Below are 22,038 nucleotides of genomic sequence, written 5' to 3'. Positions count from 1 at the left end.
TTGAATCCATGACATAATCTCTCTTACCTTGCAATAAATATCCCTACCCACTTTCTTTAACCTAAACTGAGTGGATTTATATTCTTACAAAAAAAAATGATCCTTGCATCAAATTCTCAAAAACAAAACAAAACAAAACAAACAAACAAAACTTGGGAAAACCCCAAGACTACGTCAATCTACTTGTCTGCCTTCTTCAACTATGTCAGAGTGGCTGAATCCTGCTAAAGAAGAACCAAACAAGTGAGCAGATGGAGCCATCACAAATCCACAGCCGCCAGCCCCAAATGTGTGCTTGGCAGTGCCCAGCAAGCTGACTGTTTCTGTACTTAATGTTTGCACTGCCCCTACTCATCTCGCAGCTACCATCCCACCCCTCCAGTTCCAACCACTTTGGCCTTCTTGGAAGAAAGGTCTCTGTACTCCCTTCCCTCCCCTGCACTACAGATTCCACTCCAAATACACCACTGAATATGTTCTAGTAGGGATCTATTTCTGCCTGCTTGTTACCAAATCTGCAGGCCAATTCTTAGTCCTTATCTTCTTTCTCAGCATCATTTGACACTGCTGACACTCACTACTTAAAATGTTAAATATCCAAAAATGACCCAGGGTGCCATATTCTGCTAGTTTTCTTTCTGTGCTTCTGATGGCTCCTTCCCTGGTGTCTCTTACCCTGTGCATCCCTTAAATGTTGATGTTCCTCAGGCCTTAGGTCTTGAACTCTCGTAGTAGGATACTGTGTCCCTGAGAGAGCTTATCTACTTCTGCAGCTTGATGGTCTTAAGATTGGTATCTCTAGTTCAGTCCTGTCTTTGCAGTGCTTGCTCTTTATTTCCAATTGCCTGTGAGAGACCTTCTACACTTGGACATCTTTCTCATTTAATGCAAAGCACGCCAAACCAAATCCATCATGCCTCTCCATTCCTCTACTTTGCCTAGGTCCCCACCATTACCCCATGCACAAAAACCAGGAACTCAAGCACTGTCTTTGATTCTACTTCCTTCATCTGTCTCCATGTAAGTGTTCACAAAGTTCTGTAAATGTTACCTTTTAAATATCTCAACAATCTGTCCACTTTGGCTATCCCCACTGCCCCCATGTTAAACAAGCCATCATCACCTCTCACCTGGATTACTGCAAAGCCCAACACGTGCCTGACTCCAACCTTATCCCAAAATACAAATTTGAGATTATTTCCTCAATTTAAAACCCTTTCACTGCTCCCAGAGATCTCAAGATAAAGTCCACAGACCTTGTGAGATCCCTCCTCTGCTTTACTTCTCTGGCTTATTTATTAGCACTGGCTTCTCAATTGCTGGTTCATTGCTCATTTAGCTGGTTCAGTTTTTGGCTTACCCTCGGGGCCTTCACACAGGCCTCTCCCTATTCTGTGCCCCCTTCCTCCTGCTCTTCAAGTGGCTAATCTCTACTCACCTCTAATGCTCTACTACTTTTAGAAAGTATTCCTGAAACTCCTAAACCTGAGCTAATGGTCCCTATCACACTCCCACACTGCACCCCAAACTTCCCCTACTGGAACACTTATCACACTTCTCCTCCCAATCCTTGTGGATTCCAGATTGGCACTGGTCTCATATACCTTGCTTACTGTTGTCTCTCCAGTGCTCTGTACAAGGAAGTACTCCTAAATATTTCTGGAAAGAGCACTGTTGGAAATGTTTCTTCATTTGGCTTATTTTAGAAAATTAATATTAAAGTTGTTTTTTAAAAACATTTGGATATGAATGATTACTGTACTGCTCCACCTGAATATACTTTAGAAGGAGTTATACTGTCCAATGTATCATCATCGAGGACCAATTAAACATGCTTTGTTGTTACTTCTATGTAAAATCTGAGCGTCAAGTCAGTAACGATGCTTACTTTGACTCAAATCTTTTTTGGCAATATACCTCATCATGAATTTTAAAATTAATATTTCACTTGTGTTACTTTGGTCATACTTTATGAAATGTCTCCCTTAAAAATTAAATAATTGCAAGATTATTCATTCTAAAATTTAGGAGTCATAGTTGCCCCAAGACTAAGGGGAGAAAAGGAAGCAACTTTTTTTTTTTTTTAATTTTTTTTTTTCAACGTTTATTTATTTTTGGGACAGAGAGAGACAGAGCATGAACGGGGGAGGGGCAGAGAGAGAGGGAGACACAGAATCGGAAACAGGCTCCAGGCTCTGAGCCATGAGCCCAGAGCCTGACGCGGGGCTCGAACTCACGGACCGCGAGATCGTGACCTGGCTGAAGTCGGACGCTTAACCGACTGCGCCACCCAGGCACCCCTGAAGCAACTTTTTTTTTAAATTTACTTTGAGAAAGAGAGAGAGAGAGAGAGAGAGTGTGTGTGTGTGTGTGTGTGTGTGTGTGCAGGGGAGGGGCAGAGAGATAGGGAGAGAGACAATCCCAAGCAGTCTGCACACTGACAGTGTGGAGCCTAATGTGGGGCTCAAATTCATGAACTGTAACATCATGACCCGAGCTGAAATCTACAGTCCAATGAACCCAGGTGCCCCAGAAAGGAAGCAAATTTAGACTTTTTTCAGAGACTGTCCTCTTTCTCTCCATTTTGACTTAAACAACTTTCCAGGACTTCCAATTATTTTCATTAATGCTTAACGTATAATTTGAGATAATTATATACATACACATAATCATGTATACATTATGTATAAACATATCATTAAGGTGTATATGCTTACATTAATATACACTAATAAACATGTGCTTAATGTGGACCACAATATCATTAAGAGAAGCCTTTGCAAACAAACTGATCATGGGTTTTACTTTCAGAATTAAGTGTAAAAACAAGACACAACAGCACAAACTGAAAACTAAAATGAAAATAAACAAAAACAAAAACCCAGCAGGTTGTTTGCCACAAGCTGAGATGGAATATCAACCCTCATGCTCCTGTTTCCCCCTTACTTCTCAGGCAAAGGAGTGACTCCAGTGACTCCCAGTTCCTTAGTCAAAACAGGTAAGATCCTCAAGGACGCCAAGGCAAGGGGAGGGAGGTGCATTCACCAGGAGTGAATGCAGTTTTGGGAAGATTTGTGCCAGGGCCAGATAGAGCCAATGTCAAATCCCAGGTGAGCCACCCAGAAGCTCTGTAACCCCAGGCAATTTTCACCACCCTTCTTGACCCCAATTTCTTATGTGTAAAATGGGGAAAATAAGACTGAAGTCACAGGGCTGTTCTGAGAATTAAGCAAGTTTATGTATGTAAAGTGGTTAGCACAGTGCCTAATAAGAAGTAAACACTCAACAATAGTATGCTATAATTACTTTCATATTTTTCATCCCTCTAGAATTAAAATTACAGATAAAAGAGACAAAATCCATACAAAGATGAGACTGTAAAAATCTAGTTATTCGTTGTTTTAATTATCTATAGGTCAAGCTACAGAGAAAATCACTTAAAGGGGCTAGTCTCAGAACAAGAAGAATAACATGCATTCTATTGGGAGAAAGAAGGAAGCATGTTATAGAGTGTAACTGAGAAAGTATATTTTTTTATTAAATGTGAGGTCCTAACTGCTACCTCTGTTTTAAACCTAGAGAAAAAGAGAAAATTAATGGCTATTGTTGTTGTTGTTCATAAATTAAATATATCTGCAAATTAATAGCTGAAGTTTAAGAGTCATTTAAGGAATAAATGCGTTATCTGAAATATTCAGGCAAAATTCTGTTTAAGAAAGAAACAGCTAATGGGGGGCTTCTTATATAATGATGGAAAACTCTAGAATGCATTATATACAGACATTCTCTTTTATGATCACTAATGTGTTCTGTGCCTCTGGGGTTTGTGAAGACCGGGTACTCCAGAGTGAAGTACAAGAGCAGTGGTCTCACCTAGAGATGGAAGAGGGATTTCCCTCCTTACCAGTTTAGTTTACCACCTTCAGATCAGCTCTTGAAAGTGCTGACTGCAAAAATCCCCCAGTGCTTTGGAAAGCCCTAACAACCCTATGGTGATGATGCCTGAGATTTTGACTCAGTCAAAGGCATTCCTTCCTGAGACAGCCTTCCAGCAATTCCACTGAGAGCCAAAGGCCCACAGATACGCCAACCAATCATGTAACTAGACAGCTTTCTCCATAAGGAATTCTAAAACCTTGCAGCAAGTGCCCCACAGGTCAGGAAAAAGGTGATCTACCAGTGCTAATGTCTGGAATTCACCTCTTAAACTTCCAGGAAAGCAAGAGTCCCCGCTGATAACATAGTCCCTTCTTGATGATTAAGGTGACTAGTTAACATCCCACTTCTGCTACTGTTATCTACCTTTGTGTCATTAGCACCACCTCTCTGTGAGAGAAAACACAAAAGGATGAAAGATGACTAATAGCATGGGTTAAAAAGTATGAAAAAAAAAGGGGTGCCTGGGTGGCTCAGTTGGTTAAGTGTACGACTTCGCCTCAGGTCATGATCTCATGGTTCATGGGTTCGAGCCCTACGTGGGGCTCTGTGCTGACAGCTCCAAGCTTGGAGCCTGTTTAGGATTCTGTGTCTCCCTCTCTCTCTGCCCCTCCCTCACTCGTGCTATCTCTCTTTCTCTCTCTCTCTCAAAACTAAATGAACACTAAAAAAGTATGAAAGAAAAAATATAGCTAAATTAAGCTAAACTAATTCAGCTAAAATTAATAGTTAATTATCTACGGCATATTCAGCTCTAAAATTCTAAACCTCTATTACAACATCAAAGACAAGTTAGAGGAATTAGGTCAGAGCTTTTACTTATCAAGAATACATACGTTTTCCTAATGAGAAATCCATAGTCAGTTAACTCAAACCTGGTAATATAGTTTGTTAAAACTTCTAGTCCCCAAAGAAGTCCCTTCAAAATGCCTAAATTCTAGTGCCTTTACTTTATGAAAACCTAGAGTGTAATTCTACAGATCACAGGTGGGTGGAGAACTACAACCACAGAAGCAACTACACTGAATCCCAGATTTACAGTCACATTCTAATGGAACTACATTAGAGAAGCATCAAGAAAGAAATAGATGCACAGCATCTCCCCCAAGGGCAACTTTTTGTATTTTAGTTCATCACACTATGCTATATCTTGGAATAGGACTCTCTCCTATTTATAAAATTATTGTCTATTCAATTTCAATCAACTTTAGAAACACTGTCAAGGCATAGGAAATGCAAGATTCTTTTGAATTTAGCTTTTCCGATTTCCTTACCACCAATGTCAGTCAAGTAGATTTAAAATTCTAAGACCGAAACAAATAGATTGGGAGCGGGGCGTTAAACAAACAAACAAACAAACAAAAAACAGCTAGAAAAAAAGGAGACTAAAACATACGGTCAGCAAAGAATACCTTTAGCTCTCTACACTAATCAGTTTTAATCAAATGAATCCTACTTTGAAATCTAACGTGACATGACTTAAAAATTAAAACAATACCATAAGTCAAAAGCCTTCTATTATTTTAGGTTGAAGCATAAGAACTTATGTCTTGTTTCTTAGGTTAAGATTAAATTCAGTTAAAATGTTCTTCAGAAAGCCTTGAAGAATATAATGTTCCAATAAAAGGAAGTAAACTTTTAGAACATTAGTGATGTTCTGTTTCCAAATCTAATCCTCCAGGCATAAGCTACAAAGTTAATAAAGAGCAGATTAAAACCAACCAAGAACAAATTATTAGTTCCGTTTTCCATTTCACTCTTCAATTCTTGTTTTAAATGCACTAGGAATCTCAGCCGCAGACGTGGTTAAAGCTGCAGCAGCTCTAATAATCAGCGGATCTTATCACAAAGGGTGTAGATACTTCCTAAATGAAAGCGCCATATGCCTAATTATTGAGCTAAATTTATACATGTAGCTATCTCTGAATGAAACATTTTCAGCCTTGCAGCTCACAAAATATTTCTTTTCATGCCTTTAAGGTATTTCTCCAGATTTCATTCTCCCCTGCTTTTTTTCTCCTCCCTCAGTTTGAGCATTGTGTGACATACCAGGCCAGGAAGCTAGAGGTAACTGGACACTGATAAATAGTCACCCCCTCTATGGTCTTCCCAAGGATGAACATCACTTCTGTGAGATAACAATTGAAACAAGGCAACACAATGCTTACTTTCCTGCCACAGGAAGCAGGAATTTTGGCAACAACAACAAAGTACAGAGGTAACAGCAGAAAATACAAGCGAACTAGCATTGGTTAGTTCAACAATACTGCGGCCAAAGTTCCCCCTTCTTTCCTGGAAATGACTTCTCGAATCCACTTACTTACCAACAATCCCTTTCTTAACAAAAGTCCAAGCTTACTACTCCAACCAATCCCTAGTTACTGACAAATAAATACTATAAATACTAATAATGAATGCTATGTGTCAGGTATTACACGGAGAGATTCACATACATTTTCTACTTTAATTCTCACAAGGACTCTGCACAAGAGAAATGTTAGCCCCATTTCACGGGTGTAGAAAGGGAGGCTCAGAAGGGATTCTGCTCTGCCACAGTGCTTCACTGTCTGACTAGAATTTTGGTGATAGACTTGAATTGTTTCTCAATTTGGTTACATTTAAGACAAATTTCTTTCCATTGTTAATTCTGGACCATGAACCGATGGAATAGAAAAAGGTCTCTTCATACTCAGGGGGTCTAACATCTAGTTGGAAGATAACATATATGCTCATGAATTAGCAACCCACAGGGCAAAGACAGAGATAACAAATGCCATGGGAATTTGGAGAAGGGAAGAGCAGCGAAGGCTGGGAATGTGAGAAAGGGCTTCATGGGGAACATGGGGCAAGTAAGAGGACATGCCAACTGAGAGGAATAAACTAAACAAGGCAAAACAAGTGTTTTGGAGACAGTAACTATGCAAGTTTAGCTAAGGCAGTTTAGTTTAGTTTAACTAAAGCTAAAGTCTCTCCCAATTTAAGAGCTATGTATGATTCAAGAAGAAGAGCCCGATTTATAGAAGACTATGAATGCCAGCCCAAGGAATGAAGACTTCCTCCTAGAGCAATATTTTTCACACTCTTGTCACTTGGCCAGTGGTATCAGCATCAACCAGGAGCATGCTAAAAATGCAAATTCTAGGGCCTACTCAGATCTACTGAATCAGAAATTCTGGGGGCAGAGCCCAGCAATCTGTGTTAATTTGCCCTCCAAAGGATTCTGAGGCTGGCTAAAGTTTGAATTGCTACTCCACAGGAAATGGAGACCCACTAAAACCTCTGAGATAGGTGACTTAAGAAAAGTGATGTTTTAGGAAAATTCATCTAATAGTGAGCTGCAGAATGAATTAGAAAAGGGACCATTTGCAAATTCATAAAGTTCACAGAGCTTCTACCGTGCAATTATTTATATGAGACGGCCCTTTTCAGGAGCTACAAAATATTAAATTGGAAAACAGGAGACCAAGGTTCTTTTGCAAAATATCACACCTTCTTACAGAGAAATTTTTATTAAATTCTAATTTCTCTAGTGGAAAATAACCCCTAACCTATTACTTTTCATTTCAGGGTGGTACTGTAAACATTACTTATAAAAACATCATTGTCTCAAAAATATTTGCTGGCAGGAGCAGCAGGAAGGGGGACACCCAAACCAACTTTAATTAGGTGTCTCATGTATAAAATTGAAATCTAAGAAAAATGACAACTCTTCATAAATGTAATCCACAACTCTAGATAATAATGAATAGAAATGAATGAGGACCCTACCTAATTTAAAAGTCACGTACCTGAAAAATAAAATACTGAATGTAAACATAAAGCAGACTAACTTTTAAACAAACACAAACTTTTATATTCAATTAAGTATTGACTTCCAAAAATATCTCACAAGTATCTACATTGATTTCAGCACTGTTACATCCGGTCAAAAGATTTTTTATGAAAAATCTTCACAGCCAGTTTATGAATCATATAAAAAATGAATACAGGTTTTCGTTTTATAAATGATTGTGAAAAAAACTTTAAAATGGTTAAAGGTATTTCCTACATTGATTAATTTCTATTCACTAGATCTGATTATGAATGACTTTTGACTGTTAAAAAGTATCAAGCTTTCCCTCAAAAGACAATGGCTTGTAGCCTATGATGATTCATAGAAGGGGCTTCAAAGATGAGTGGACACCATTTTTGGATTATGTGATTATATAAAGTGGGGGTAGGGGCGCTTGGGTGGCTCAGTCAGTAAAGCATCCGACTTCGGCTCAGGTCGTGATCTCACGGTTTGTGAGTTCAAGCCCAGAGCCTGGAGCCTGCTTCCGATCCTGTGTCTCCTTCTCCCTCTGCCCCTCCCCTGCTTGTGCTCTGTCTCTCAAAAATAAATAAATGTAAAAAAAAAAAAATTAAAGTGGGGGTAGGTGTGTCACACTTGAGTAACTCCTCTTGGTATGTTTGCTTAAATAAGCACATTCATTCAACAAATATTTACGGAGTCCTATTATGGGCAAGGCCCAGAGTTAGCTGACCCATTAGGTACATAAGGGGGAAGCTCTGTCCCGCTCTCAACATGTTAGTCCTGGAACCAATTCACAACAATGAAGAGCCAACATCACAGTTCTCTTGGAGTAAGAGAAAGTACTTCTAACCTATGCTATGGCTTTATCTTATTATTGATAGACCACTTACTAAATCATAATTTTTATTCACCCTAACTGCTAAAACAGCTTAAAGCAGTAGTTAATAAATCATCTTCATTTTTTATGCTCCTCAAATTGCCCACCTCACCCAGCTTCCTTTTTGTTGTTTTTTTTAAGCTAATAAGTTCTTCATCACATATCCAAAGTTAAGTAATCCCTAGGAGGATTAAATAATGAAGACTAACCAAAATGCTTAATATGAGTAAATATACACAATGTATTAAATACACACCAATTACTAAGTAGAGGTCCTTTTACACTTAATAAGAATGCCTTATAAAATTGCTGACTCGGGCTAATAACTCCTGAGGACACAGTATGGACTGTTGAAACATTTCTAATTATGAGATGAAACCTGTAGTTGACTAGATACATCATAACATTCAACACTGCTAGTTGACTACAAAAATAACATGTCTCGGAGAACAGCATCCTAAACATTCTAAAATTACTATCATCTTAAACCACAATTTATAAAAATAATATAGTACATTTATGTCAATCGTTATTCACCATGTTAACGCAGTCTCAGAGCCAAATTGAAACAGTTCTGGCGTTTGGCAGACTTTTATGAATTAACCAAGGTCAGAGTAAAAATACATCTTGAAATGTGCAGCTCCTCACTATCTTAAAAACGCATGACTAAAAGCACGTTATTTGAAGGAGTAGCAAAAAACAAAAAGCCCAAATTTCATAAGCAAATCATGCTTTTCTTGCACTCTCAAAATACCTTATGCAAAATGCATATTTATCATATTTAAAACATTAAATACTTGTAAAATAAATAGCATAATTTTTCTTCTGTAAGAAATCAGCTTTGTTAAGACTTGCCATTTTCTGGCATCACTAAAATCACTTCTGAAATTCTATTTGGACTATTTTTGATCTTCAACTATAATCTTAAAATATTAAGAAACCATCCTGATGATTCTAGAAGGAGAAGGATGTCTCCCTCCTTCCCCAGATCTTTAAAGAGGCCAATACTTTCCTCAAATATCTGATGCAAAAGCCCAACTAGAACAATGAAGATGAGCTGATGGAAGCTGGCTGGGTCTTAGCTGCGGAAAAGCAGACTGTTCCAAGGTTCTTGGTAAGTACCCCTATCGATAAAGAATACTTTTTTATTCTAAGGGTCCAACTCAGGGAGGAAGCAAATATTATTGTAAGTTTTTTTGTATGTTTTGTTTTTTGTTTTTTAAATAAAATGCTGTCTATCACCTTATAGGACCTTGCCTCCTTTGGGAGCCCATGTCTAACCAGCCAGCTTGTTAGATCCACCTTCTCTGATGGACACCCCACTCCTTGGGCTTCCAGGCTTTGCCTTTTCCCTAAATCCTGCCCTTTAATAACTTCCTTGTTCTATCCAACTCACAATGAGGAAATGCAACTAGTCAACCAATACAGAAGAAATTGTTGCTCAAAGGAACGCAAATTAAATATAAAAGATACTGTTTCATCACCTATGAAATTTACAAAGATTCAGTAGACTACAGTCACTATATTACAAGTGGAAGCATAAATTCTTTTCGGAAAATAGCCCTCAAAATGTACTATGATCCCTTGATCCATTCATTTCCTCTTCTAGGAATTCAAGGGGAAATCCTACTTATGGGGGGTTAGAGCAATAAAAAATGATATGGAAACTTAATGGACAAAGGTGTTTATCTCGGCATTTTTTATATGAAAATAAAAACTGGAAATAATCTAAATGTTCAGATCCAAGGGAATGGCTAAACAAACTATGATACTTCAATTACATATATTATATTATCACCAAATGACACAGTTATAACTGTGGGGGAAAAAAACCCTATATGTTGGGGTGAAGTAGTATTGATATTACCTGTGACTAAATGATAGGACTGTGAAGGATATTTTTTTTTCCTTTTTCTATTCCTGTGTACTTCTAAATGTTCTCCCCACTACCACCCACCCCTGGCCAGCATTAGTTTGTAATGAAATAAGACAATGAAAGATATTTCCTTCTTCTACAAACCTATTCTCGCCCTTGCTAAGACAAATCTCAAAGTATAATAATTTCTGCTGGGCAACTTGAGTGATATACTTTTAACAGCGGCCTTTAAGAAGCAATACATCTATGAAAGGGAGGCACTGATGGCAAAATTTCAGGCAGCTGGGAATGAGATTTCGAGACTGGGAACACACCCCTGCGCTTCCTTCATCATTCCACAGGGCTGTCCTTTAGCCTTATGCCCTGACAGAGAGTCAGTGAGGAAACACACACTTTACACAGTTCCAGCACATACTGTTGTGAAAGGGGAACTAGGGTCAGACAATCATGCCCAAACATCAGCTCAGGGAATTTGGACATGGCTACCCCCCAGCAGGGATCATGAGCCCTGGCCTCCTGTCTCTGGACCTTCTGGACCCTTAGAAAAATCAAGTGTTCCTCATAGGACTTTGAAAAGACCATTCAGTGAGAAAGGACTTGGTAGATAGATTCCAGCAATAGCTCATGGACTTTGCATGGCTTAAGTTCCCTCTGCATCAGTTCACAGCCTGTTTACATGCCTCTTGGCCACACCCTTCCTCATAAACCCACACCCTCGGCAAACAGGTATCCCTGCTAGTCTGTAGCAAAGAGGGTGTCAGCATATGGCATGCTGTTATTAGACCCCCCGGAAGAAGCTGGTGTGTTTCTTCATGTCCTCATCCCTCTCTTCCATGCCTCCTCTCACACCAAGTGCCCTCACCGAACTAAGGACTGGGGACAGGACAACCCAGTGGGGGACCCACATACCAAAGTGTGAAGAAGTGCAAAGGAAAGGTAGTATAGTATGGCCTGTCACTAAATGAACAGATGCAGAGCAAGAGTGATGGGAAAGCAGTGAGGCAAATCAGGAACCGGGCCTTTGATAAGCTTAAGAACCGGGACACAAATGGACTGAAAAAAAGGACCTGATGGAGGCAGGCATTCTAGTTACAAAAGACAAGTGACTACAAAGGATAGCGGGCCTTTTAATTTTATTATCTCTGTTCTGGATTATCTGCTCGACTCCTGGGCATTAATGTACCTAAAGCAACTGCCAGAGTATTCAAGATGGAAAGGAGGGCTGTGCCTTTTAAATGCTCTTAAACCTTAATCTCATCTGGTTTTCTTTCAAGTACCTAGTGATCACAGATGTCTGTGTCAGGACCCAGTGGGAGTAGGGCAGTGCTGCCCCCTTCTTTGGAGCAAAGGAATTAGTCAGCATTGCTTTCTCAGGCAATACCTTACCAAGCAAAGATGTTCCTGTCCTTCTCGGATGGTCTCAGTGGGGCTTCTCACTGCTGGTCTGCCATTCAGGGCTGAGTAGGAGGGAGGGCCAGGCCAGCCAGCCTCCAAAACATATGATCTCAATTAGAGTCAAGAAATCACAGGCAGAGTGGGGCCTTCAGGCTAAGACGCAGTTCCCAGCTCTGACTTTAGTGCACTGGGGGGAATTTCAGGAAGTCACAGCTCGCTGGGCCCTGTGTCTCATGGAAAATGAGTACTGGGCTTCAGGATCTCAGAGGTCTTTCTGGGCCAGAAACCCTAATAAATCTCAATTCATGGCTCTCAAAGAAGGGCAAAACCTTTGAGTTATAAAGTATAAATGCTTTATGTGAATTTTCATTGTTAGGGGATAGACTGAGCTCTGATTATAGCATTGATCACGATGAAGTAAATTTCTGTCAAGTCTAAAATAATTTTCTTCTCATTTCTTAAAAACATTCCTCCAAAGGTAAAACTGGTTAAAACACACTTAACTCAATCTATTTCAGGGAACAGTTTCAATGCCTAAGAGGTAACTCAAGGACTGTGATGGCTCTGAGAAGATGGCAGTTCAGCAATAAGCACATTTGACTATGAGAAAGAAACTAATTCTTTGACAAATACTTGAAGTACAGAAGCTGAAGAAGTCTATCATTTTAAAGATACCTGAAGTTTTTTTGGAATTCGGAAGGAATCTGAGAAAATCAGAGTTGACAGTAACACAGTAAAATCATAGCTGTCTGGAAAGATCATCTTGATGAGCTGGAAATGTATCCTTTTAAGCACTAAACTTAATTTGAACTGTTTTTGGTAACTTTTTGAAACTTCATTATCCACTTCCTGATTTACTAAACAGTATGAAACAATGCAATCTTAGATTGATAGCTTTAGGTAGCGACTAATAATAATAGCAAGTGGCATTTATCATACACACACCTGGCACGCTGAATATCGTTCGAAGTGTTCAGTGTGGATGATCTCATTTGAGACCTCTGATCCAACAAAATGGGTGCCATTATTATCTTCCTTTTACAAAAGAGAAAAGTGAAGCTCAGAAAGATTAAACTGTAACTCCTTTAAGGTCAAAGAGCTGGAAATGGAAGAGATTCAGGTTCAGGTCATCTGCCTCCAGACCAGCCCTTCTCACCACCACAGCACTGCAAGTGGTTGGAGCAGGAACAGGCAAGGGCATCTGGAGACTCTTCAGGACCTACTTGGGTAAAGAGAACTGTGCTCCCACAATATAGAACCCATAGGGGTGTAATGTTTACATGTATGTCTACTTTTTGAAAAATACAGTCCTGCAGGCCAGCTATCAATTCTACCGTTACACATGATGCAATGTCAAAAGAATATGCACATTTATAGTTTGAAAGCACTCCCCCACACAGTCACACTTCTTTTCTCTAAGCTGTCTCTCTTCTCTTTTGCTTCCCCACCTCTCTTTGTAAAGAATGTCCAACTGAATGATTACAAATGTCTCGGCTTCCCACAGATCTTTACAAAGAGAAAAAAATGTCGCATCAAACTTTTCCTGAGTGGCTTTAAAAAGAAGAGGTCTTCTAAATCATGCCGCTAATAAGATTTAAAAAACAATGACTACAGTTCATGTAACTTAACTAATATAAACTCAGATTTATAATACTGCAGAATTGTGTTTTCTACTCATCCTACATTAAGGCCTTCAAATAATGAATATGGCCAGTCCATTTATACACTTCAGTGGCATTTGATTTAGGAGGCAAACCATGGTAAGACAGTGAGCATGCTGAGATAGGGCTTCTTCCATCCTCAACTCTAATGTGATTTCCAGAAGAATCTTTGTGTCTCAGTTTCATCTACTGTAAAATGAATAAGCTGAGCTATCTTTAAGGATTCATACAGATGAATGAACACTTTATGGCTCAGAGAATATATTTACTTTTAAAAATCAGAGAGTTATCATTTTTACGGCATATTGTTAGTAACAGAAAAAAAAATTTGCATAGTTTGCGTAAACGATCTTTAAACAGGTTTGGGAGTGGGGGTAAAGGGGTGGGGGCGTGGTTAGCTAGAGGTAGTTCAATTACTTAACACTAAACAAGACAGTAGGCTAAGAACTGAGGGAAAAGTCATGACTTAGTTTCCCCAAAGAAAGAATCTCTTCCTTAAACTACCAAATGCTGGTTTCTCCTTTACCATGTAGATCTGCTTAGGGTCAAGCATTTCATACTATCTCTGGAGTCCACCAGGTAGATGCTCCTATTTGACCATTCAAAACTCATCTTTGACAAACACATACATTTTTATGGTTTTGTAGAACCATAAAGAACTTAAAAGGCCACAGGTTCTCTATTGGGCCAGAGGGTATAATCAGGTTCCAATGTAGTGCTGATCTACCCATGTATATTTATCCCTCATCACTCATACTGGTCTGTGGGTATTCCTCTTCTCTGACATTGAGACACATGCTTTAAACTCTCCTTAATGAAGAATTTGTACTACCATAGTTTATGGAATAATTCAATACAAATATGTAAGCTCTCCACTGACATCCAAAAATTCAGATGTCATACAAAGGCATATGTGAAATACTAAGATATATTTCTTAGGATGGTTTATTTTACCAGCTCACCGAAGACATACAGAAGCATTGACTTGAAAATGCACTTTTTAACCACTTTTCATACCCTTAACTAGGTTCCCAGGCCTAGTTTAAAGAGGAAGACAGAATACTCCTCTCAAATTATCAACAGCTTCCAGAAAATTAAGCTGAACGTAATTGATTATCCATTCACAGTCTTTTCTTGCTTTCATGTGTTAATATTCAACAGTCAGCATCTACTCTAGTACTTAGACCATTGAAATTTGAATTTATTCATCTATTCATTAAAGAGAAAAAAAGATTTTATTAACATTCTATGACCTACCTGCTCTGGGGAAAGACCTAAGAGTGGGGGAATCTGGCATTTGCCCATTGTTAATATCAAGTGCGTTTCAGACCAGGATGAGCAGGATAGGTGAGGTAACCTGAGAGTATTTCAGTTCCTCTAGAGTCAGGTCTTCAAATTGTGACTTTTAGTATTATGCAAATATTATTTTCCACATCAGAACTACCCATACAAATAAACTGTAAAGCTGAGTTTCAAAATAAAAGTATTAGTCTGTCAAGGTAGATTATTCCTACATCTGATCTTTAATAAAAAGGGGTTGATCGTCAATAGCTGACTTATAGACTCAAGAACAACGTAAGACTAGACTAAGGCATAAAAATATGTATTTAACCATTAGCTATCAATATGAACATTTTCTTTAAACTTACGATCATATAAACAGGTCTGGAATAAAAAACTAAAGACTGCTTTGAGAAGCCTAGAGACAACTGTGACCCATGGCTAACCAGTCCTAAAGCCTTACCTGATAGACCCAAAGTTGACTGTCAGCCCCTTCATCCCTACCCCATTTAGGTTGGTGGAGATTCCAGCTGGAGATTCCAGTCTGAGAAAGGAGGAATCCCTCTGACAACTTAACTGTCTTCAGCCCCTATTACTCAAGGACTCTCCATAATTCCAATAGATGAAAAATGAAATTATTCATCCTCTAAATTAGGAATATGGCTCTAATCCTAAAGGACAGCAACTTCTTTGTATAGACTCAACAAAACAAAACAAAACAAAACAGGAAAAGAGCTTCCCGATTAAAAGAAAAAAAAAAGGGTCAAGGTAGAAGAGAAACTATTCTTCTAAAAATTCCATGGTGCTATTTTAACTTCTGTACTTCATTATTTTAACACTGCTTTTTACATTAAGCACAACCTGAGTACAATTTTAAACAGATCAAACTCATGAAAATATGTATTATGTATTATAAAATTCAGGGAAATTCCAGAGTTGGTTTACAAAGTTGTTTTGGGGGGGGGTATCTTGGTTTCAATTTTAAGTTTTACATCAAAGATCTACCATCCGTCAAATTAGTATTGAACAGCATATAATGCCTTTTTGTAAAGAGTGCTAGGCAATATCCTATTTGAAATTATGGCTGTCTGCTCGTGGCACAAATTTGTTAAAAATTTACCAAAGTGCCAGTAACAATTGTGTTGGCAGTATAAAAACAGTATTCGCTGCCTTTAAACCAAATTTACAAAATAAATGTTTGGCTCAGAAATTATAGTCTACGCTCTCAACATATTAGACTTGCCTATACCTTCTAAATTTTAGCTATAAAACTGTTAGTACATTCAGGTGTGATAGAGAACCTAAGTATATAAAGAAAACTAGAAAATACAGGAACAACAAAGATCAAAACCAAGGCAAAGATCCACTGGTCCGTGACAAATGTCCACGGTGGTGCCAGAAACAGACTCTAAAAGTGTGAAGTTAAAGTGCAGGGTACTCACTCTATTCACAACGGATAACCACTCTTTCCCCTCTAAACCTGAACATTTTCAGCACAGTTTCAGAATGGCATGAGTTACTTTTTTTTGGGGGGGGGGGAGTGGTTTACAAAGGAGCACATCTGCCTGAACTAATCTGATGAAAAACCATAATCCATTTCTTCCCATTAGCTTTTGACTAAACACTGAAGCTAATTATGTCAGCTTTTTTGGGTTTTCACAGCAACATGGAATTTTAAAGAACACATTTAGTTCCACCACTTTATGCAAGACTGGGCAGTTTCAAAACATCTAACTGCTAAGATGTTAGCACCACACAGACACAGAAGGCTACATAAATTTTCCTTATAAGGCTAATTAAGACCTTTTGATTTAGAGAGACAGAGAACATGGATCTAATACGGGCAGATACGCATACTGTCCTGAATTCCCACTGCTTCTGCTCTAAATGCACTTTTAATCGCTATTGGTCAGTACCAATCGCTTTTTAACTTCCATGCATCTTCAGTATTTGAAATAATTTCTTTGGACAACTGTGATCTGCACTAAGTGGCAGCTCATAGGAATTTAAAGGCGTGAAACATGTGAATTACACTGTTTTAAACCTAAGGGAAACGTAAACATACAGATTTGGGGTTAATTTACATACAGGTTTCATTTGGAAATTTTTAAGGAGGATGGGAGATGAAGAGGAGAGGGAGACTGGTGAGAAGTAGAGCTTTTCCCCCCATTTTCCTGGTTTGGTAGCCCTGGCAGGATTGAAGGGCTTCCCAGAGAAGGGAATCTGCACGACAGAAGTTGTCCAGGTGCATAAAATCCTTTCCCTCAAGTCTGGGGTTCTATGCCTAAGGAAGAGTCCCAAAGTAGAAAGGCTGATGGGCTGTTGAAGGAAGCTACCTTCACAAAAGGAAGAAGGCACCCTCCTCGTGCCTAGGGTAAACTGAAAGGGATTCAAATCCACTTTAACTTGCTCAATTACAGCTTAACCAAATTCACCTGGTCTTACAGTTAAGGTCATAAATCCTGTGACAATCCAGCTGCCTGTTCTGTAGCCACTCACGCTAAATACCTCTTCACCAACTCGAACATTCTGTTTATTCTCTGAAAATGGGGGAATGAGGATGCTTCCTTTCCTGATTACCCACCCAATATCAAAACACAAAATTTATTTTCGGAGACTGTGAAATTTTTTAAATGATAAAAATATTACTTCCCCTCATAATGCATTTTAGAATGACTTGGGATGAAATGCTTTTAATATGGTTCCTACAGCTCTTGGATTGTGTAAAAATCCAGGCGGGCACAGTTTTACACAGGAGAGTAGCCGTGGAAGGAAGCATGTCCACAAAGAGCCTGCTGACTGGTGACAGTGACGGGGCTTCAAGTCCTGACTTGGTCACTAACTGGTTCTGGGGCTTTTGGGCTTCTCAACTTTCATCTTTAAATTGACAGCCCTAAATGACTTTTAAGGTCCCCTTCAGCTTTAAGCCAGTGAAGTAACCGTACGTTACAAGTACGAGAAAGAAATTATGAAAGACTTATCAAAGTCCATGTTTGTCCTGGATTAACTTTGTCATCTCTGTGCTACTGTGGAGGCAAACCTGTTGCATCACATAAAATACTCTTTTTCTGGCTACATTAAAAATGCAAGAAGAGACAATAGGCTGGCTCTTTAAATGTTTCATTTTTTTAAAGTGTAAACAACAGCATGTCCCCTGTTATAGGGAGTTCTCAAGTTTCACCTTTATAGTCTGTAAGTATACACAGGATGCCACCTGGCAGAATAAGGCCACACCAGGGTGTGCTGGCTTGCTGTTAGAACTCTGTTCTAAATCCTGCGCGATTGATGCTTTGCATTTATTTCAAGCCATGTCCGAGCCTTGTTTTGGGGCTGTTTGGGACCTTCGCTGTCAGTTCGCAGGGACGATTAACCGTGTAGTGGCCAGTGAAAGACGACGTTTGCACACCACCTGCCCATGTATGTAATGTACCTCTCGTGGCTTATGCTTACCAGAGCATGCAAGTTAAAAGCAACGGGATTCAACCTCATATCGTAACTGGCTACATGTACTACGATAGCGAAAAAAGGAAAACGAAAGAGCCTTTGACATTGCACCTGGTGGAAGCGAAAAACCTCTATGTCCCCTTACACGTTAATGTTACAGTCTTAAGAGTTTCAAAGGTTTGTCTTTTCTCCCAGAAAAACGCTGCCAGGCAGGAGGGGTTCCCAGTACGGTGCACTCACCTCTTTGATCTTTGCCCTCTTCTCGCGGATGGCTGCGTCGGCCGGCTCCCGGCCAACCGCCCCGATCGGGGGCACGAAGTCCACCGGGGGCAGCCTCCTGAACACCGCCTTGTCACGCAGCTGGTCCTGGGCCACCTTCTCCTTCTCCAGCAGGATGTCTCTTTGGATCTCCTCGGGCAGCTTCTGCAGGGTCTCCTTGGCTTCCCTGAGAGCCCGCTCGTGGTTTTCGCGGATCCTGGCCAAGTTGTCCTCCAGGGCGGCCGCCGGGTCCCCGGGCGCGCCCTCCTCGCCGCGCCTGGCTCGCCCATCTGCCGCGTCCTCGGCGCGCGCCCCAGGCCCGGACTTGTGGTCGGCGGCCGGCTGCAGGGCGGGGCTGGAGTGGAACAGGACCCCGCTGAGCAGCTTGGAGGAGTCGGGCAGGAAGAAGATCGCCCCGAAGCAGAGCGTGATGAAGGCGCTGAACACCAGCAGCAGCACGAACTTCTCCGTCAGGCGGAAGGCGGCGGGGCCGGATGCCTTCCTGCCGCCGCTGCCGCCGCCGCCGAGCCCCCCGCCCAGGCCGCCGCCCAGGCCGCCGCCCGCCGGGCTGCTGAAGAGCGGCAACAGGCCCCCCACCGGCATCCCTCCAGCCGCCGCGGCCGCCGGGGTGCCCGCTGTCCAGTGGCCCTGCGCCGCGCCGCTCAGCAGCCAAACTTCGCCGCCGCCCGGCGTCAGCGGCTGCGGGGCTGGGTCCTGCGCATCCAGGCCGCCCGAGCCCCTGGGCTGGGCTGCAGGTATGCGCCGGGGAAACAACTCTTCCGTGGGTCTTCTCCCAGGGGCAGCTCCTTTGGCAAACAAGCACGCGCGACAGACCGCTGGCTGCAGCCCCTGCGGGGAGAGAAACAGTAAAATGTGGTAATTACGATGATGGTGATAAAGTTTCCAGAGGGTCTCCGCCCTCCGACGGCCGTGCGAGCCGCCGGGACAGCTCCCCCAGCGCGGAGTGGGGAGTCCGGCTCCGGGCACCGCCCTCAGAGCTCCCTCTTTGGACTTGGGGGGAAGTTTTCGGGTCCCGGGGGGCGGGGTGTCCTGCGCACACCTGGAGCAGGGCCGCGTGCGGGCACCTCCTGGAGAGGGCAGCGCGCCTCTGGGCAGGAGGGACGCAGCGCGGGTCGGGGGGCTCGTCAACTTCGCCAGCTCCCCATCTCGGAGCTGGGACGAGCTGCCTCTGCTTCCCCGGCGGCGGCTGAGCGCGCAGCCCGGCCACCCCGCAGCCCCGGTCGCGGCTCGGCAGGGCTAGCGCGCCGACCCGCGGGCGAGTAGGAGTGAGCAGGGCTGCACGACGCCCTCCACCGCGGCCCCGCGAGCACTAATACCACTGCCGGTCTCCGGGCTTTCGGAAACGAGGGCGGTGACGCGTCCGGAGAGTGATGGCGCGGCCGGGCCAATCACGCACCGCTCAGGGTCCCGCGGGGGCGGGGCCGAGGCGGGGAGGGGGCCGCGCGGGGCGGGGAGTTTACGGGAAGCACAGCCTCGCGGGGGCCCGGCCGGGGGCGGGGAGGTCGCGGGTCTGGGAGGCGCGGGGCTGGCGGGAGTTGCGGCTGGCTGGCCGTCCAGACCCGCGCCGGAGGCCCGGGGCGCAGGGAAGCGGGTGGGGAGAGAGGGGTTTCGGGGTCGGGGAGTGTATCCCGCGCGGTCCTCGGGCCCGGGTCGCAGGGGCTCCTTGGCCTCGAGTGGCCGGGGAGGCGCCCGGACTGACGCAGGACCTCCCTGCCGGCCCTCGGACCCGCCCCCCCGGGCCACGCCAGGCCCGCTCCGAGGGGTCCCGGGAAGGCCACGTCTCGCGGAGAATCGTCCGACGCCGGGTTGTTCAGAACGTGTCTTTTCTCCAGTTCCCTCTTTTTACCCAAGGCGGGGATTCCCCCGGTGCCCGGTGGCAGTCAAACCAAAAGTCCCTCGCCGAGGAGCTGTGATCCGAGAGCATTCGAGCTCTGTGGTCCAACATCCTTTAGCGTCCTAAGAGACTCATCGTTTTGTGGTTGCTCAGGATGCTTGGTCTGCATCCTTCCCCCTCCCACTTAAAGAAAAAAAGTTGTGTACCTCCTCCTCCCACTCCCACTTTCAAAATTCATTTACCTCATAGAAGTTAGTCAAATTTTCCATTTAAAGAAGACAGTTTTATGCCATAGCTTCAAGTAATAAATTTCAACACTGTGTTGAAATTAAGTCTTGGCTGTGACTACTTCCAGGGAAGTAAGGACTTGGTCCAATAGAGATGGTTTTCAAGACAGCGTTATTTTCCAAAATGTGTTTGTAATTTCCCCGTTACTCTGCAAACGAAGGGTTATCAGAGAGGAAAAAGTTGACTACTGACTTCTCATTTCTGAAAGCTAGTCTGAAGCAGCCTTATCCTATGCCTCCCCCTTTTCTGGAAGCGTGACTAGCTCTGTTTCTGCTTGCCTAAAAACAAAGGAAACAGCTGGCAATTTACAGGAAGGTGCCCACAGTACCGTTGTTTCAGGTGTTAGACTGCATAAGAAAATATAAAAAGTCTCATTACAGTTTTCATCTAACTGTTCATTTTAACCATCACTATTTGTTGTGTCTTTATTTTGAGTAAAATGAGTGACATGCCCACTGTTTCTGTTGATGGGAGGTTGTTGTTTGATAAAACCGACCTATGGCTTTAGTTATTCTGATAACTGCTGTGAAATTCTACGCCCAGAAGAGTGCAGCATATCCAAGCAGGGTAACAAAGTTTAGAAGGACTGAAAAAGAAAACAACGATGTTTTAAAAATTAAATGATGGAATAGTAATTTTTGTTTCAAACTACATTTGCTAGTTGTGGATAGACTGAAGAGTTGGAGTCAGTGTGAAATAATATTGCTTATTTTCAACAGCTTTAAAGTTCAGTACCTCATGGATAGATAGATAATAATTAGGGTTAGTACCCTAAACGCCAATCCCTTTGTGATCATCTTTTCCGGAATGACTTATTATTTTAATTATTACGTTTTAGGAATAGAATTATTTCTTATAGCCACAAAAAATATTTAGAAACTTTAATTTAAAATTAGTATTATTAAATATTCCAGAAAGGTAATAAAAACTACTTTTCAGTGCATGTTTAAAATAAATGGTACTGGAAGGGGGTTACAGACTTAATTCTACTTTTGGCGTTCTTCAATTTCAACACCAAACAATTTGGGCAACTAACCCATTGAAATTGTGGAACTATTAAAAATTTAGCATATGGTCTTAAGGATTATTTTTTTCCTAAAATTTTAAATTTGATTTATCTATATTGTGTTTGAAGTGACTGCTCTGTTTATTTCTGTTTCCCTTTATGAAGGTTACTTTAAGATTACTTTATTAATACCTGCATTTCTTATAAAACAGAGATTTATTATGAGTGAAGCCTGGCTTTAATGAGTTGTTAAATAAGAAAATAGCATAAGTGGTTGATTATAGGATATGTTTTAAATGGGGCCAGTCTGTGTTAGGTAGGATGAGAAATATGTGGGAGTGCTCATATTTGGGCTACAGCAGGTTAAA

General features: G+C 41.7%; 1 protein-coding gene across 1 annotated transcript in view; it reads right to left on the bottom strand.

Moving 5' to 3' along the window:
* The window catches only part of MAN1A1 (mannosidase alpha class 1A member 1), a 170,134-nt gene extending 150,909 nt beyond the window's left edge, over nucleotides 1-19,225 (bottom strand). The window contains exon 1 of the mRNA XM_047102417.1: nucleotides 18,504-19,225. Coding sequence (XP_046958373.1) covers nucleotides 18,504-19,124 — 621 coding nt within the window. The 5' untranslated portion in view covers nucleotides 19,125-19,225. The remainder of the gene's footprint in view (nucleotides 1-18,503) is intronic.
* Between the last annotated feature and the right edge of the window lie 2,813 nt (nucleotides 19,226-22,038).

The sequence above is a fragment of the Lynx rufus genome, unplaced genomic scaffold (assembly GCF_022079265.1).
Source record: "Lynx rufus isolate CCGP_SWC_20201006 ecotype Redwood Valley unplaced genomic scaffold, mLynRuf1.p SCAF_6, whole genome shotgun sequence".
Classification (NCBI taxonomy): domain Eukaryota; kingdom Metazoa; phylum Chordata; class Mammalia; order Carnivora; family Felidae; genus Lynx; species Lynx rufus.
This window is presented reverse-complemented; position numbering and strand designations above follow the sequence as displayed.